The sequence below is a fragment of the Sus scrofa genome, chromosome 2 (genome assembly GCF_054392235.1).
Source record: "Sus scrofa isolate SSC_HxYL_T2T_F1_AM1 chromosome 2, Sscrofa_HxYL_maternal_Yorkshire_Landrace_v2.0, whole genome shotgun sequence".
NCBI lineage: Eukaryota > Metazoa > Chordata > Mammalia > Artiodactyla > Suidae > Sus > Sus scrofa.
In genome coordinates, this window is record NC_139384.1 from 64,096,956 (window position 1) to 64,116,277 (window position 19,322).

Sequence of the window (19,322 nt, forward strand, 5' to 3'; positions counted from 1 at the left end):
TGCTGTGGCACAAATTTGAACCCTGGCATGGGAATTTCTGAATGCCACAGGCATAGTCAAATCATTAAAATAAAATTCCTCAAAATAAACAAACAAAAAAACTTAGCCCTTTTGGTAGAAAAAGTCTCATTTTTCTTAGTAATCAAAGATTTAATGAAGAAAACACAGGACATTCATTTCCTATAATTTCAAATCTTTATTTTTTAAGGCAGGAGACTTAAAAAGTAAAAAAAAAAAAAAAAAAAGAAGAAAGAAAGAAAAAGAAAAACTTGGTTTGCAATTTCTTGTTAAAAAGCATATCAATAATTTAATAAAACATGATATGTCTAGACCAAAAATATAGCCAGTTCTTTTGATTCCCTATTTTTCCCTACATGAAATGGATAAGGAGTCTGGAATGGGCATCTCTGTGTAACTCCACACTTCATTAGATAATTTCCCATGATAACAACTGATGAAAACTATAGACATTTCCATCATTTTTCAGGTATTGCATGATGCCATTCTCTTTGTAATCATTCATGCTTCCTTTCTCAAGGCAGGTGGCATGTTTGTTTATGTGAGATCTCACACTCAGTAATCTTGCTTGGTCTAATGCTCTCTGTTTGCCATCTTGAAATTCTTAACAATTTTATTTCTGAGTATGCTTGTATACAAAGTATCTATACAGAGTAGCAGCATAAGCATGCTGTTCTGGTCCAGAAGTAGAAATTGTACATATCATCAAACAAATGGGCTAGACTTTACGTGCAAACACACACACACACACACACACACAAACACACACACACATGCATATTAGAGTTCAGGGCACCCTATGAACTCAAGGGACAAAAACATGGGCCCAAGTAGTTGGTGGTGAAACAGCAGCAGCTGCAGACTTAACAACAATAGTAGAAGTGGCTACTACCTAAGATACAGAAAGGGCTTTGCCTGGCAGAAGAATGACCCATGGTGGGTTGAGGATTGACTTACCATTCTAACCAGAGAATATCCCTAGGTTATTTGCAAAATTATTAAGTATCTCACAAGAGAGTCAGAACAGAAAATGTTAGGAGGCTTTGGTAGAAATTTTTTTCAGTATATTATTACAAAATAAGTGTGCACAAATTATTCCAATACAGCATATCAAGGGATTACTAGCATTTATCAAAGAGGACAGAATATATGGTCTTAAAAACTGTTGAAACACTGTAAAACAAATATCCACAGTCTTAGAAATGGAAATGGTGTTTAAATATTATTTAAAGTTATAAAAGCAATCTGAAAGATGACTGATGGAAAAATAATACTTTTTTCCTATAAATTTAGAAAACAATTATAAACAAAAACAATAACATCAATGTACCTTATAATTGAAGGTACAGTGATAAAATAAATGAACTTGCATTTGAAATGTAAAACCACATTTTGTATCTTATGCAAAGTCCACAAATTTTGAGAAATTTGAAAGAAATCTTTAAAATAACATTAGTAAAATTTATATTTAAAATTAAATTCAGATTTAAATATAATGGAATGTTGGAATCCATGGGGTAAAACTGCTTCATGAGATAAATATTTTTAGGAAAAAATTCTGTTTGAGAAGCATCAAAAATATGAAAACACTGTTCTTTACAAAAATATACATTTGGATATAATTTATCAGAAGTTCAGCCTGATGTTTTCAAAACCTAGAAACACTCCTAAGAGCTCCAGTAACAAACAGTTCTTTAAAAATTAAAAAAAAAAACATTAAAAATAATCAAAAATAGCAGTTCCTGCAGTGGCTCAGTGGAAAAAAAATCTAATATCCATGAGGATGCAGATTTGATCCCTGGCCTAGCTCAGTGGGTTAAGGATCTTGCATTGCCGTGAGCTGTGGTGGAGGTCACAGACTAGACTTGGATCCTGTGTTGCTATGGCTATGGTGTAGGCCAGTAGCTACAGCTCTGATTGGACACCTAGCCTAGGAACCCATACGGCATAGATGCAGCACTAAAAAGACAAAAAAAAAAAAAAAAAGAATTTCAAGTGATTGAAATAACTTTTAGTTATATTGAGAGAATAAAGTTTCTAAGTTATAAATTCAGATGAAAATTAATTTGGAGAAATGTGAGACCAAAACCCTTATAATTAATAAGTACGTCACAAGAAAATATTATTTTTTATTGTATATAAAATTCTAACACAAAATAATGTTTGCAATTTGCATTGTATTTTGTAACTAATGAAATAAGTTTGTAAAAAAGTACATTTGAGCAACATTTTCATCATTTCAATCATGTCATTATTTCAAACATTTCAACATGTCAATCATTTTCTGATTTTGAACAAGAGTCTATTATCACTTCTATGTGCCCTACATATTATGTAGCTTATGAACCCTCCCTTTCCTGCCACACCTGGGAGATAAATAATTTTTCTTCATTGATCAAAGATGAACAGTGATAACAATTCATCTGGGAAGTTGACTTGAGATTATGGGTTTTTATTGTATGTAGTTCAGGACATGTTTAGGAAGGGAACTATGCCAAAATACGAATTACTAAAATTGGTTCATGAAAATTAACTTTCACCAACCTACTTCAGTAGAACTAAAGGATGTAGTAAGCAGAGCATGAAATCTGACCTGAGAGATACTATCTAAGAGTTGAAGTGGCTACTTAGGAGTAAAGAGGATCATCTGAGTAATTTTTTTTTTTTCATGTCTAGATGAAATTTATTCTTGGCATTTAATAATAAAATAATCTTTTAAAATACTATATGAAGATGAATGGATTTATATTCAACTGTTGGTACTCATGCAAAAGCATTAGCTACACTTTCACAGAGAAGATTCTCTGAATTACTCTTTTTAGTGCCCCCATTACCTCTTTGTTTTTCAGGCTATAGATAACAGGATTAAGCATTGGAGTCAGAATAGTGTAGAAGACAGCCAGAGCCTTGTCCTCTGTTGGAGATCTGAGATCTCTTGGGCGTAGATAAGTGTAAACAAAGGGAACATAGTAGAAAGTCACCACAGTGAGGTGGGTGCTGCAGGTCGAATAGGCCTTCTTCTTCCCTTCTGCTGAGTTCATGTGATAGACAGCAAGCAGAACACGGCCATAGGAACATGCAATACCAATGAAAGGCAACAAAAGGAAGAGGATAGTACTGACGAACACTGTGTATTCATAGATCCAGGTGTCCATGCAGGCTAGAGTCAGCATGGCTGGGACATCACAGAAGAAATGATTGATTGCTCTGGATCGGCAATAATGGATATGCAGGGCATATGTGGTATGTGCACAGGAGTTGATAGAGCCCATTATCCAAGATGCTGTTATCATCAACACACACACTCTTCTGCTGATTCTGATGGAATAGTGAAGAGGAAAGCAAATGGCCACATAACGATCATAAGCCATAGAGGCCAAGAGCAATGCTTCTGCCCCTGCTAAAGTCAAGAAGAAGAAGCTCTGAACCCCACATCCAATGAAGGAAATAGATTTGTTTCCAAACAGAAAATTGTAGGCCATTTTGGGGACAATGGTGGAGATGTAATTTAGGTCAATTAGGGATAGCTGACTAAGTAAAAAATACATGGGTTTGTGAAGATGGATGTCCATAAAGATGAGAAGGATCATGGAGAGGTTGCCAAATAGAGCCATTAGGAAAATGAGAACAACGAGAATAAAAAGAAACAGGCCAATTCTTGAAGGGGGGAACAACCCCAATAAGATGAAATCAGTTGATGTTTGATTATAGTTTTCCATGGGGAATGCACATAATTTTTTTCTAAAAGCAGACGTAAGAATAAGTTTCATTTGAAACAATAAGGTATTTTAAAGTTATTTTAGTCACACTCTTTATTATTATTTAAAATTTCATAGCTCAAGTTAGGGACTAAACATAAATTTTAGAAAAAAAGTAGCCTTATTTTTGAGCAAAGATTAAAATATGAAAATATAGGAGTTCCCATCGTGGCTCCATGGTTAACTAATCCCACTAGGGACCATGAGGTTGCGGGTTTGATCCCTGGCCTTTCTCAGTGGGTTAAGGATCCGGCATTGCCTTGAGCTGTGATATAGGTTGCAGACGTGGCTCAGATCCCGCGTTGCTATGGCTCTGGTGTAGGCCAGCAGCTAGCGCTCCGATTAGACTCCTAGCCTGGAAACTTCCATATGCCACGAGAGCAGCCCTAGAAATGGCAAAAAGACAGAAAAAAAAAATAAATAAAATAAAATATGAAAATGTAGGAATTACCATTTTGGCTCAGTTGAAATGAATCCAATTAATATCTATGAGGATGTGGGTTCAATCCCTGACCTTGCTTAGTCTTTAGGGATCCAGCATTGCCCTGAGCTGAGGTGTAGGTCAAAGACATGCATAGCTCATATCTGGCATTGCTGTGGCAGAAGCGTAGGCTGGCAGTTAAAGGTTTGATTAGACCCCTAGCCTGAAATTATATATGCCACAGGAATGGCCCTAAAAAGAAAAAAATATATATGTATGGAAGTGCAAATATTTTGACAAAAATATTTTCCAAGAAATCTTGAACACTATAAAACTATTTTATTGTGATAACATTAGGATCAATAAATTTTACTGACACAAATTCAAGTGACACCAAACTCAAATGTCATATTCAAAATATATTCGTAGGAAATCAGAGCAAATGAACATATTAAAAAGTTTACTACCATCACAGTATGATTTCTTTTTCATATTTCAGTCCTAAGTTGTGTAAGACTGCAGCAACTTGTCATCTATTCTGAGAAGTTATTTTCTCTCTTAGACCACTTTGCTCAGAAGTTTCAAATTAACCCTCCTTGAAGTTAGGTATTAATTTGGCTTATCTTTTGTGTAATATAAAATGAATACTAATTGTCAAGTATTAATTACAAAAAGTCACTTTCGTCTGCCTCTTCAGTGAGTTTCTCAATGCTGCAGTTAAGAGTAAAGCCTTTCTTTGACTGTATGTCTATACACCTCACTCCTCATAGATATGAATCTGTGCACAGTCTCCCAAAGAGCATGTTTTATATCTCTCTGCCTCTTTAACACTGCTATACACTGATTTATGGTACTTTGTCTTACAGAATTAATTTTTACCTTTTTTTTTACATAAAGCTGTAATTCTAGATTAGTGTATAGTGTAGATTCTAGATTAGTGTATAGTGTATTAGTGTATTTATAATCTCTCCCTGTTAAAACTCAACTATCATGATGATACAAAAATAGATATGTTATGAATTAAAGGAGTACAAGAGGAATAAGGCACAACAAGAGAAGAAATGGTTTAGAACCCTTTGAAATAAGAACTTGGATAGACATATCGGTCAACTAAATGGAAAAAAGAAATGGTATCTAGGTGTCTTCTTCAAGGAGCTAGGAAGCAGAATTCTTTACAGAGATGTTTAAATTGAACAAGCCTTACATATTATGTAATGTTTTATTTGTAAATATTTTTAGAAACAATTATTAAGGAAGTCTTTAATATGAAAGAGGAAGATGTACACATGTACACATACACAACATACATTCACGAACAATTATACAATGAGGTGAAATGTTTGAAAATTGTAGAAAATAATGCACTTGTGAAAAATAGGATTTCAATGTTCAAAGATGCTAGATACATTATCATATTGCAATATAAATATCATTACATATTGAAAACAAAGTGTTAAGTAACAAAGTCTCTTGAAAATTAAAAAAAAATAGTGATTTACAAAAAATTAAAACTTTCATGGACCAAATGAAAAAATAAAAAACAAAACCCTACCAGAATTAAAAGAAAAAAAAATTCTGAAAATTTTCAATGTTGCCTATAAATATGTGGTCCTAAAATGTCTTGGGTGAGAAAATAGCTATACTGAGAGGTATTTATATTAAAATACTAACTAAAATATCATCAGTTTTTACAATAAGTTATATTTTTAATTTAGTTATATATACTAGAAGGTGAAAAAAAATGCTATCAACCAAGACACAAAGTGAGATGTAAGTATGTGGAAAGGATGGGGGAGGAGAAAAAAAAGATGTAGGTGGCAATGTGGATGGGGAAGGTTTCAATCCAGAGTGGCCAGAGTAAGAGACAAGAAATATTATCAATATTTAGTAATTAAACATGGCAAGTTAGGCATATTGGAGAAAAATATATGGAAAAATAGAAGAGTGCTAAAATACTATAAAATATTTGCCTTTGGATCAGAAGGAATCTTATACTGTGGGTTGTTGAGATCATATTCTTGCTTTACTTGAATAAAATATTAAAATGATGTGAAACTGAAGTCACAGTTAAAAATTGAACTTACAACTAACATGTTCAATTGAGAAAGACTGAAATCTTTTCCTTTCATAGAGAGTGAAAAAACAAGGATGTCCATTTTTGTCTCTTCTAATATTATTGGAAGTAAAATTATCTTAGTTTCTAAAAATTGGCTGACATTATCTATATAAATGTATACAATAAGATTTTTGGGGGGAGTTCCCAGTGTGGCACAGTGGAAACGAATCCAACTGGTATCCATGAGGGCGTGGGTTCCATCTTTGGCCTCGCTCAGTGGGCCAGCGATCCAGCATTGCTGTGAGCTGTGGTGTAGGTTGCAGACATGGCTCAGATCCTGTGTCGCTCTGGCTGTGGTCAGCAGCTGTAGCTCCAATTTGACCCTTAGCCTGGGAACTTCCATATGCCACAGGTGTGGCCCTAAAAAGCGGAAAAAAAAAAAAGAATCATTTTTCATTGCCGTTAATTATTTATAATTGACAAGTTGACAGTATTGTAAAATGGCTTTCATAGAATCTGACCAAAAATGTGTTCTCCAGTGTCTAGACAAACATATTAGTGTAGAGTAGAGTAACCTTACATGGAAGCCTACATGAGATTACATATTCACTTGTGTTTCTATAAGAATGACTAAAAAAGACATAAAGATTGCATAATGGTTTATATTAGTTTACTGAATTTTATTGATAGTATTTAATAAAAAATAATGTATATTTTTAATTTTTAAAGCTATACATTTTGAGAACCATAATTTTTTATAGTATAAAGAGATATTAAATACACAGTGAACATTTGTCTGTGTATATGTTTGGGTGTTTCTAATTAATGCCATTTCATGATGTTTTACAATGGTGACCAAATATTAATAAATAGATAATTAGGTAGACAGATATTTTTAAAGATAGAAACTGATTATATGTCCTCCAAATTTTGTTTTGCAAAGAGAGTATGTTTATTCTGCTTTATTACACAAGTACACTGGCAAGATTTTAGGTTTAAAACTAATTATAATTCTAGCTCACCTATTCACAGGTAATGTAAGCTTAGAATAAGAAATTTAACTATCTGAACCTGTATATTTTCTGTAGAATTGTTATAAAGAAACATGGGATATTACAAACAATCCATTAAAAAAATAATGCTTGCCTAGGTATAAAACATCATTGAAAATTAGTTGTAAATTTTAGCATCCTCATCAATATGATTGCCATCACCATCATTTACTTTCACTCAAAGGCATCCATCACAATGGCATGGTGATACAGTTTCTGATTGTCTCTTTATGCTATATCAATTTGATTCTCACAACCTCCAGAAGACTATTTATTCAGATATTACTTTCTTTACTGGAAATTTATTGATGTATACAGGAAATAAAAAAGCTAATAAATAAGAGGTAAATACTAACAGCATAACATACTTTAATTTCAATATATATCCTTTAAAACCAAAAATGGTTAACTGTAACTAACAGCATCATTAGTTACCTGGATCATTTCTAGAAGTTATCCTTCAAAGTGTGTGTGTGTGTGTGTGCGCGCGCGTGCGTGTGTGTGTGTGTGTGTGTGTGCATGCATGTGTGTGCATGTGTGTGTGCATGCTGGCTATAAGACACAAGTTCTTTCACAATCCTTATTTAGGATTGATACCTTTAGTATTAGATTTATTCTTCAAATATCACTTAAGCACAGCCAAAGTATCTTCCATGCCCCTCCTCTCGTTTCCCATTAAGAAAAGCACATTGTTCCAAAACCACTTTTCTTGTCCATTTTTTACTCTACAGTTTCTTCTGAAAGCAGAAGTAAAAAGTGCAGCCAATACTGTATTTCAAACTTCAAGTTCTTTTGTTTCTTAACCAAGTTTTACAAAGAACACATTACACATTTCCCAAACTGCTTACCTTAAATCCTGAATGATTTCAATCCAAACAGTAACCAACACTGTCAAAAGGATTAATATTATATAATCAGCACCTATGGGATTACACAGTGTCCTTAGATGACAAGGTGTCTCTCTACTCCTTAAGAGTAGATAACTATGTTGTTTTCAAACATTCTCTAATTCACTGAAAGCTTTCTCATTTCTAGAGGATACACAACAGGCTATGGATACAATTGTATCCTTTCTTTAATAAACAGTGTCTATCCTTCAACTTTCTTTTTTTATGTAAATGTCTAGTCTCAATTAGAGCCAAGTAAATTCTTCTACTAATTGAAGCACAATGTAAATGAATATAAACTTTTATTACATACTTTTCTTAGAATATCATAATTATATTTAATTATATTTCAGAACTTGGTATAATTAAGTGTAGATCCATTCCCCACAAGTCTAGGACAGTGACTCACAGGCAATATCAGAAATTGCCTTTATTATCAATTTTGCTAGGTTTTACTATCATTTCACAATTGATTATTCACAATCAGATGAATTCTCAGAATGGATAACATGTTTTTACTTTAAACGAACTTCATATTTTAAAAAAGAAAGAGAAGAGTTTGAACAGCCCATCAACTTCTTATTTCTAAGAATACGTATTTTAGTATAACTAATTTATATATCTTGTTTAAATGAACTCCTGTCTAATATATTTTCTTTTAGGGGTTTCCTAACTAATAAGATGTCTGATATATTTGTTGTTTATTATAAACAGAAATACTTAGTTATGAATAAATTTCTCTTAAGCACACGCTAAAGTGTCTCTTCTGTGGTGAATAAAAATAAAAATACTATTAGGATTATCACATTTTATTATGGGCGCACTTTCACACACTCACTGGTTTGATTAGCTGACAGAGGTCAAATGGTCATTACATAAACAAAGTTCTTTTCTGAGTAAATTTTGAAATTTTTCTATATGAATATATATATTAATCTTTTGTCTCTAACAGTTGACATTTTAAATACTTCCATGAAAACTTGGTGGCAAAATGATTCTAGGATTTATTTACCTGGAGGACTTTTTTTATACTTTCTCTGGTTTTTTTTTTACTTATATAGGAATGCCTACTGAGTTTTAATGAATGTAGATTAAGTCAAACATGGCTAAGGATGGACTAATACCAAAGTTGGGGAAGGTGTGTTAAGGATCAAATCACTGGGGAAAGAAAGTATTTATTTAAATTCTTCCAGTATTAATATTGCTATGAACATTTTGGATCATATACCTTATATTCAGTAAGTGTATGTTAATGATATGCCTGCATATATTAATTTATTTCCCAGTTTTGGTTATATTAGCCAACATTTTAATAAGTTAAATGGAATATGGTTAGTTTTATAAAAACATGTAAGCCAAATTCTTAATATATCAAATATGTGGGAATTTATTGTAGGTATGAAATACTTTCAGGGGTTTCCATTCAATAGGAATTCATGTTAAATTGTAAAAAAAATCACTTATTAAACAAAATAAATAAAATAATAATTGACTAATTTTGATGCAATATTTAGAAAAATATAACAATGCAATGTTACTGCAGAAAATATAATAAAAGATATTACATTTCAAGTAATTACATATTTTCTTTGTGAAGGTGTAATATTGGAGCTGTTTAAATTTTTTAAATATATTTTTAATTGAGTATTTTTATTATAGTGTGTCTCACTAAAGACTTTTTAAATTTATTTTGAATTATTTGGTCTTCATGGATCCAGATGTTCATTTCACTCCTCAGATTTGGGAAGCTTGTGTCAATATTATTTTAAATAAGCCTTCTGTCTCCCTTTCTCTTTGGTCCTTCTGGAATTCTCATAATGCATATATTGTTTGTTTATGAAAGCCCATAAATTCTGTGCGCTCTTTCAGGTTTTTGTACCTTTCTTTGATTTTCAATCTGGAAAAAAATCAAACAATTTGTCTTTGAGTTTATTCATTCTTTCTTTGGCTTGATCATGTCTACTGTTCAACCTTTATTGATATTTATTTTTTCAGTTCAGTCGCTGTGTTCTTCAGTTCTAGAATTTTGGCTTGCTCCTCTTAAGGTATCAAAATTTTTCTTGAAATTCTCATTTTGTTCAAATTTATTATCTGATATCACTTGATTATCTGTATTCTCTTTTTACTCACTAAAATTCTTTAAGATAAATAATCTCAATTCTTCATCTGACTGCTTTAAGATCACCAGTCCTTTAGAGCCAGTTGCCTGTGCATTATTTTGTTATTTGGTATTTTCATATTCCAAACTTGGGAACTTTTATTCTTGAATTGGAGTTTTCATATTTAAAGTCTTTATAAGCTACACTTGAGAGGGGCAGCCTTGAATCAGCAAGCCCAGCCAGAAATTTAGGAGAGGGTAGCAGATATAACATGAGCATGTCAGCTCTCATGGTCCATGCGTGATTAAGCTTGATGTTTGGGTTTATATTAAAATCGGGTGCTCATTTGACCTTCTCTTCCTGATGGGAGAGCTCTAAAGAAGACTAAATCTCTATCTGCCCTGTGCTTCATGGTATTGGGGAAAAATGGCTCAGGTGAAGAAAAACTCCTTCCTTCCCACTTCAATGTGTCTTTTCCCAATTCTGTGCTCCACCTGAGTCCTAAAATATCTTGTCTGGAATCCAGAGCTCTAGTGAAGGAATATTTGTGCATGGATGGTTATTTATATCCATGTTTCCTTGAAGGAATGCAGGATATAATCTTCTATTCTGCCATCTTTCCAATATGATAACCATGATGAAAAAAATAATGTTTTCAGTCAGAAGATCAGGAAGCAAATCCCACACAGCCCATTCCATACCCCAGAAAATTCATGGAATAATTTAATTCTAAAAATAACCATTTCTTCCCCAAGAATACAGTGGAAAGTAATGATTATTGAATGTCACATACTTCCTACAGACACAGCACAAAACCAGGTATAGCATGGCACTGTGAATTTCTTTTATCCTAAAAGAAGAAGAATGCATAATTTAAATAATATCCTGAGTTGAGTTTTTTTAACTTTAAAAAATGTTTAATTCGGAGGAGTTCCTGTCGTGGCTCAGTGGCTAACAAATCTGACTAGGAACCATGAGGTGGCAGGTTTGATCCCTGGCCTTGCTCAGTGGGTTGAGGATCTGGCATTGTTGTGAGCTGTGGTGTAGGTCGAAGACATGGCTCGGATCTCGCTTTGCTGTGGCAATGACGAAGGCCAGCAGCTACAGCTCCGATTAGACCCCTAGCCTGGGAACCTCCATATGCTGCAAGTGCGGCCCTAGAAAAGGCCAAAAAAAAAAAAAAAAGACAAATAATGTTTAATTCAGTCCAGTTTAATTATTTATAAAATCACACCGTTCTAGTGAAAGATCGTATTTACTTCTTTTAGAAAAAGTCACCTTTCTGTGTCCCAACATAGCAAAATACAGGTGATAAATATTTCTATGCAACATTCTTGAAAATAGTAATAACTCATAAAAGAAATATATCCCCATAAAATGAGCTATAATGTGAATGCATTCATAACCTTTGTAAATGGACATATATGTGGTGACATATTATTTGCTAAGTTGAATCAAAATATAAAATATTTCTTCCTCCTCAAATTATTATCCAAATAGTATGCAGTCACAATAAAAATCCCACACGTTTTGGTGGAAATTTTTGTAAGTTAATTCTAATAATTATGTAGAAATATAACTGGCCGAGAATAATCAAGATATGCTTGAGATGCACATATTTTGAAGATAGAGCAAATACTCAATAAAAAGAATCTGGAGAAAAGAAGAAGAAGAAGAAAAAAAACAGTGATGATTAATAGTTAATGGTCTATACGTATGTATCAAACCATCATTTTGTACTTCTTAATATATATATTTGTCAATTATGCCTTAATAAAATGGGGGAAATACGACAACCATGAGCACGTCCAATGACATACACCTTCCATGTCTGAATCTCTTCCAAATACATTTATCTATAGAGTTTTCAAGAGACTTGTTCAAGGTGTTCCCATTGTTGTGCAGAAGGTTAAGAATTTCACATTGTCTCTGCAGGGACATGGGTTCAATCCCCAGCACAGTGCAGTTAGCTAAGAATGCAGTGTTGCCACAGCTGTGGTGTAGGTCACAGCTGCAGGTCAGATTTGATCCCTGGGGTGATCAACTTGCAAATGCTGTAGGTGAGGGAAAAAAATAAAACAAAATAAAAAGACAGCATGTATAGTTGTGGTATTTGGTAAAACCTGCAATGTTCACATATGCCTATTAATCCATGCAAGTAAATAGAAGATAGCTACCAAGTAGATTAATTAATGGAAATGTCAATTAATAATCCACAGATGTACAGATAAGCATTAACAGACATAATGTGAAGGAAAAGAAGCCAGACACAAGAAAGCACATGATCTACACATAAAATTTTAATGGCAAAATGAAACTGTGCTATAGAAGTTGTAAAAAGGGCTGTATTTCCCATTCCGGGGCATCTATCCAGAGAAAACCATGACTCAAAAAGATATGCATATATACAATAGCCAAGACATGGGAGCAACCTAAATGTCCATGTCAGAGGATTCGATAAAGAAAATGTGGTACATATACAAAATGTAATACTACTTAGTTATAAAAACAAATGAAATAATGGCATTTGCAGCAAGATGTATAGACCTAGAAATTATCATGCTAAGTGAAGTTAGTCTGACAGTGAGACACAAACATCATATGCTATCATTTATATTTGGAATATAAAAAAATGAATACAATGAACTTTGAAGAACAGATATTGACTCACAGACTATGAAAAACCTATGGTCACCAAAGGAGACCAGTAAGTGGGGAGGGGTGGGCTGGGTGTTTGGGATGCAAATGCTATAAAATTTTATGGTGATGATCATTGTACAGCTATGTATTTATATATGAATAATAAAATTCATTGAGTTAAAAATAATACAAAAATTAAAAATGGCCGAATTGCGGTGAGAAGGAATAAAAGGGTAGACAGAGATGACTTATGAAATACTCATCACATCTACTCCTCAGTTATCATGCCAGTTGCAATGGTTTCAATTTGTTATAATCTTTTATGTTTATCATATTTTAATAATAGTTTTTTAAAGGGAAACAGTTAACGATCCATGGAGTGGTAGTAAAAAAGTTAACTATAACATATGTATGACATGCTTTATTGGTAGGAATATTGAGATCCTTGGGAACAGAGGGAACTTCAAACTTGTGAATATGAAAAAGTGAATTATCCAGTTAAAGAAATTTATGTAAGGACAGTGGATTATATGTTAAAGATACAGGCAATTGCAGAGTTTGGGAGTGAGTCTGTCAAAAATCTGAAGTCACAACCTATAAGGGAACATGGATTCAACATATATACATTTATGAAGCTTCTGCAGGAGCCTATAATATGGTTCTGATGCTGTAAATGGCTCAACAGTGCTATCTTCACAGGACTCAGTTTTAGGGTCACATTGGATGTTCCTAATGATTGCAGTCTTCAGACCTAATCCACTTCCATTCCTGGACATTGTATAAAACATTCAACCATTTTTAGTATTACATTATCAGTTTAAAGTGGACTGACTATATTTATCTTTTTCTAGGTAAGGAACCCTGGTTGATCATATTAGATTCAAAATATCAGTTTCATTCAGTTGAGAAATCTTTCTAGAAAATACTCTATTAAGGAGAATGTTTGAACTTGAAATAAGGAGGTAATTACAGGAATTAAAGAGAAGTCTTAAAATGTTTGAGTAGAATACATTGAATTTTTTAATGACCAATTGCTTTATTGTAAATAAAGAGCAAAATGATTATATTAAAATTTTCATACTGGCTCTCCATTTTTTGTGTGTGAAAGTTTTCTTTTTGTATCCCACAATGTATGAAATGCTCAATAAGTATTTCATTGTTGATTTTAAGCAGTCATTACCTTTTTTCCTTTTAATATTTTTGCTCCATGTAATATTTTTCACTTTTTCCAAATTTTATAGTCATATAGTTGAGTGGGATGAAGTAACGTTTTCAACAGCAAACAACTATTATATTTTTTCTGCATTTTATGACATTGATATTGCTGTCTTGTGATGAAAAAATTTCACTTAATATAAATTTGGAGAGAAGCAAGTTATAACTGCCATTCTTTAAGCCAAGTTTTTAATTAATTAGAATTCTAGTAGACATTAAATGTTAATTGCCATGAGTCTAAAAATATCAAAATTAATATAATTTCCTAACATTTTACCACAATTATTGGAATGTAAATCAGCACAGTCAATATGGAAATGGTATTAATATTTCTAAAAAAATTAAAAATAGACCATATGATCTAGTAATCCCAATTCTAAGTATATATTCAAAAGAAATAAAATTACTACCATAACGAGGTGTCTGCATGCCACATTATTCATAATAGCAAAGCCATGGAAACAATTTAAGTGTCCATCTATGTATGAATGGATGAAAATGTGGTAAATATATATATAATATTATTCAGCCTTAGCAAAGAAGGAAATCCTTGTCATTCTGACAACATGAATGACTCTAGAGGAAATTAGGTTAAGTCCTAGATAAACCAGTAATAGAAAGACAAATACTGAAGAAACAAAATGTAGAATGGTCTTTATCAGGGGCTGGGGAATGAGGAGAATGGTGACATTTTAGTCAAAGTGTACAAGGTTTTAGAAATACAGGATGGAAATTTCTGAGACTCTAATATAGAGTAGGGTGGCTATATTTAACAGTATTCTATATATATACTTGGAATTTTCTGAGAAAGTAGTCTTAACTATTTACACACACACATATCAGTATGTAAAACAATGGAATGTTTTATTAGCTTGATGGTGGTGATAATTTCACAATATTTATGTATATCAAATCATCACACTGTACACCTTAATTATAAAACTTTAATTGCCAATTAAAATTTATACAATAAATCAGGTCCTTCCTATATTATTTGTGTGCTTTAAACTTAATTTACTAATATTACAAGATAAAACATGTATTATAGAATCAGTATGCTGAATGATATCACTAGTTTTGGCACTTTTCATTTTTATTTATACATGATAGTAAAATCTTTTTTGCTGAATAGTTAGTTGAAAGTATAAACCTTGATAGGTATGAGAAAAAAAGGATCACCAAGAGAAATTAAAAATTGGGCCTTAGGATATGACGTGACTATGTAAAAATTCAATTTTTTATCATCTAGATTAATTTAAGTTCCTTCACTATAGCATGGAATATATTATGCTTCTTCATGATGACACAAAGTGAATCAACCTATACCTGAGGCCTAGAGACTAAAGTATATTTTTTTCTCCATTTCTACAGAACAGCTTCTATGAATCATTATTCTCAGTGGCCCAACACCTCCTTGTTTCTCAGATTTCTCAGGCTATAAATATCAGGGTTGAGCATTGATGTAACTATGGCGTAGAAGTGATATCATGGAAAAGTACCCTTATGGCTCAGTGGGTTAAGGATATGGCATTGTCACAGATGTTGTTCTGGTTATAATTGTAATGCAGGTTTCATCCTTGTGCAGGAACCTTTGCATGTTGCAGATGTGGCCAAAAAAAAAAAAAAAAATTATTGTCACCATGCTTAGGTAAGTATAAGCAATGGGCACATGGAAGAAAGTCACCACAGTAAGTTGGATGTTGCAGGCTGAGTAGGCTCTCTTCCTCCCTTCTGCTGAATCCATCAAGAGGCAACAAGGAGAGCATGGCCATGGGAACAGGCAATAAAAAAATAGGGTAGTTCTCACACTTTATACTCAGAGACCCAGATGTCCAAGAAAACTGCCACTTTACCAGATCAAAATAAACTGTTTTAATTTTATATAGGTACACTAATGACATTAAAGTTTTTTTTTAAGCTCATTAAATTAGGCTCTAAAAATTTAATTTGGCCATGACCTCCAAAGTTGGAAAAACATCATGTATACCTGATTAGTATCCTTAAACATAACTAATGATACAGACAGAGGTCCCATGAACTTCATTCCAAAAATTTAACCCTTGAGAAGAAATTTTATTGAAACCTTGGACTAGATTTTGGGCAAGAAACCTCTATAGCTCTCTGTATTTTAAAAATATTTTAGAGTTCCTGTCATGGCTCAGTGGTTAGTGAATCTGACTAGGAACCATGAGGTTGCGAGTTCAGTCCTTGGCCTTGCTCAGTGGGTTAAGGATCTGGCGTTGCTGTGAGCTGTGGTATAGATCATAGGCAAGGCTTGGATCTGGCATTGCTGTGGCTCTGGCGTAGGCTTGCAGCTACAGCTCCGATTAGACCCCTAGCCTGGGAACCTCCATATGCCACGGGAGAGGCCCTAGAAAAGGCAAAAAGACAATATATATGTTGTCTTTTTATCTACTTTTTTTTTCAGTCTCAAGCAATTGTGGGTAGAAAAGATAATTTTAAGGGACAGAGACAGGATGTAAATTTTCTCCTAGTAGTTTTGAAGAATATTTCCCTATCGCTAGAAGTCTAGCGTAATTACTATTTAAATATGTCCCTGCAGTAGAGATCAAATTGCATAGGGCATTCCATTCAACTATTTTATTTTAATTACCACAATACAGTCTCCTTTACATTCTAACTTTCCCAGGATTTTTTACCTCTGGCAACCAACCACATGCTCAGTTTCTTCCTGGACATAATTCTCATGCTTGTCTTTTTGCAATTCTTCCTTAAAGCCATGCATAATTATATGAAGTCTCCTGATTGGATAGTTCTGGACTGGCAGATAATACTATTTATCTGCCCTTTGTTTGGTGTTGTCTTCACAGTATTAATTTTTAAGTACACCTTGGCTATTTCTCATATATTACACTTGATTCTTCCATGTTTATGAAGATTTTGTGATGATTAAATCACTTTAAATATATTTATTTTTCAGAGTTCCCTGTGTGGTTAATGATCCGTCTTGTCTCTGTAGAGGTCATTAGGTTAAGGATCTGGTGTTGCCGTGTATGTTGCATAAATTGCAGATCTGGCTCAGATTTGATCCCTGTCCTGGTAACTTCCATATGTCATGGGAGCTGCCAAAAAAAGAAAATATATATATATTTTTCATTATAATGTGTATAATTTTTTGTCATTGCTTTCATTTAGAATCTTGGCTGATAGAGTAAGATAGCAAATGCCAGTTTATAGTATAAAAACTCAAAATTAAATTGAGTAAATTATAAAACAATTCACTTTACATAACACTTCATGAATTGAGCAGAATTCCACTTATAAGGTAGAAAGGGGATCCAATAAGCTGTATAAAATGGAAGAATTTATAACCAGAAAAAATTCAGTGCAAGTAATTTATCCCAATAGAGTGTAAATTGTTTCAGAAAAGGCAATCATCCTTTTGGGGAGAGGGAGTCTCTTATATCTCATTAGTGCTGATCAGATAATTCCAGAGGAATTGGCTAAGATTACATGCCTTGAAGAGTTTGAAACTGCAATCAGGTTAAGTATTAAGTCAGTTTGATGACACTGGCTTAGCGCAAGTGACTCCAACTTAGGCTTAGTTTCTCTTTTTCAACTATTTCCCCTTTTGATCAGACTCTCAGACTAGCTTAGGAATGTTATTAAAATTTATGTCACTGTGCTATTTCCAGCTCTGCAGTTATTGCATATAATTGATAGTTTTGTATATATGTGCTTTGTGGTTTTGTTTGTTTGTATTTTGCTAAATCTCTGGGGTACTCGGAGATTACAACTTCAGGCTGACAATTTTTTAGCCAGTTATTTTCTGCATTCCTTTTTGGCATTCCTTTCTTTAAGAATTGATTCACTTGGTGGTGAGCAGGTGTGAAAATAAAGTTAAAGCTTTAGGAGAATTCAGAACACCATGGGGTCTACTATGATTATTATAAGCAGGCTATTTTTCAATATCTGGACAGCATTTGGAGTTATGATTCCCAAAGCCCAAATAATTTACAATCAAATGAAAGAAAAAGCAAGAAGAACAAGCCACATTTTAAAGCCAAGTGGCATGCTTAGTAATTTTATGTATCTGAGTTTTAATTTGCCGAGAAACATTAATCCAGGTGTAACAAATGTTGTTGGCAAAGGCATGCACATCTCCCTGCTCCACTAGAAGATAATTAAGCAGTATTCCATCAAGAACGATGTCCAGGAAATCTGAGGTTTTGTCTTGGGACACTTTTGTTTTAGAAGCAGATGCTGAAATACTTTCAAGGGAAAATTAAAGAGAGATTTGAAATAACAGAATTTTTTATATTCACTTCTAATCAGGGAAATATGGACCTGCCAAAGGAAGTAAATCTCAATTCATAAACATTCCCTGGTAGGCCTTTTCAACTTGATGATGCAAAGGCAATGGATTAGACTAATAAGTTTTCTCAGTCTATCTGTGAAAAGATAGAGCTGCAGTTAGATAACTTAAGAAGTATTGCCCAGTAATGTATCAGCTATAGAGGCATTCATAGGCACAAGGAGAATGATAACCACGAGAGAAAAAAGTTAATATTGTTGGAGTTAATGCTGTAAATGAGCAGGAACCTATGAGGCCTTCCCAGGACAGAACTTTCTCCCATATCCTCTACCTTAGTTCCTCTCTAGTACTTATAAAATAGTATCTGATTCACATTTCCTGAGTTGATTTACAAATGTGAAAAAAAAAAAAAATGACTAAATGGTAGATGTTAACTACTTAATGAGGCACATAGCCCTCAGGCCTCCTGGTGCCTAAGAACTGAAATAGTAACCCCCTTTCACTACACTTTTACCTTAGCATCAGCCAATCAGAGAATTGTGTTCAAACTGATTGCATACCCTCTCACTAATCTGGGTTTAAAAATGCCTTGCTGAAACCCTTGAGGAAATTTGGGGGTTTGGGGGCAATGAGCCACCCGTCTCCTTGCATGGCCCTGAAATAAACATTTCTCTGCTCCAAACTCAACATTTCCACTTTCTTGTACTCACTGTGTGTTGGAACACAAGGTTGTCCTAATAATTTGGGTGAGCCAACCAGAAGTTCATGCCCATGTCAATTTGAACCTAGCCAGGGGTGTCCATTTCTTTTAGCCCCCAGTAGCTTCTGGATTTCCTTTTGCTCCAGAAATCTTAGAGTTCATTTAACTGCAGGGATCTCAGAGGGACTGTTCCTGACAGG

At 33.4% G+C, this 19,322-nt stretch overlaps 1 protein-coding gene across 1 annotated transcript; it reads right to left on the bottom strand.

Moving 5' to 3' along the window:
* Positions 1-2,798: 2,798 nt before the first annotated feature.
* Positions 2,799-3,737, bottom strand: LOC100523232 (olfactory receptor 2L8). Its single transcript, XM_021085489.1, has one exon. It carries the CDS (start codon positions 3,735-3,737, stop codon positions 2,799-2,801), a length of 939 nt encoding a protein of 312 aa, XP_020941148.1.
* Positions 3,738-19,322: the final 15,585 nt, after the last annotated feature.

Excerpts from the sequence above, each read along its gene's own strand:
- LOC100523232 (XM_021085489.1), bottom strand. The coding sequence starts at position 3,737 with ATGGAAAACTATAATCAAACATCAACTGATTTCATCTTATTGGGGTTG.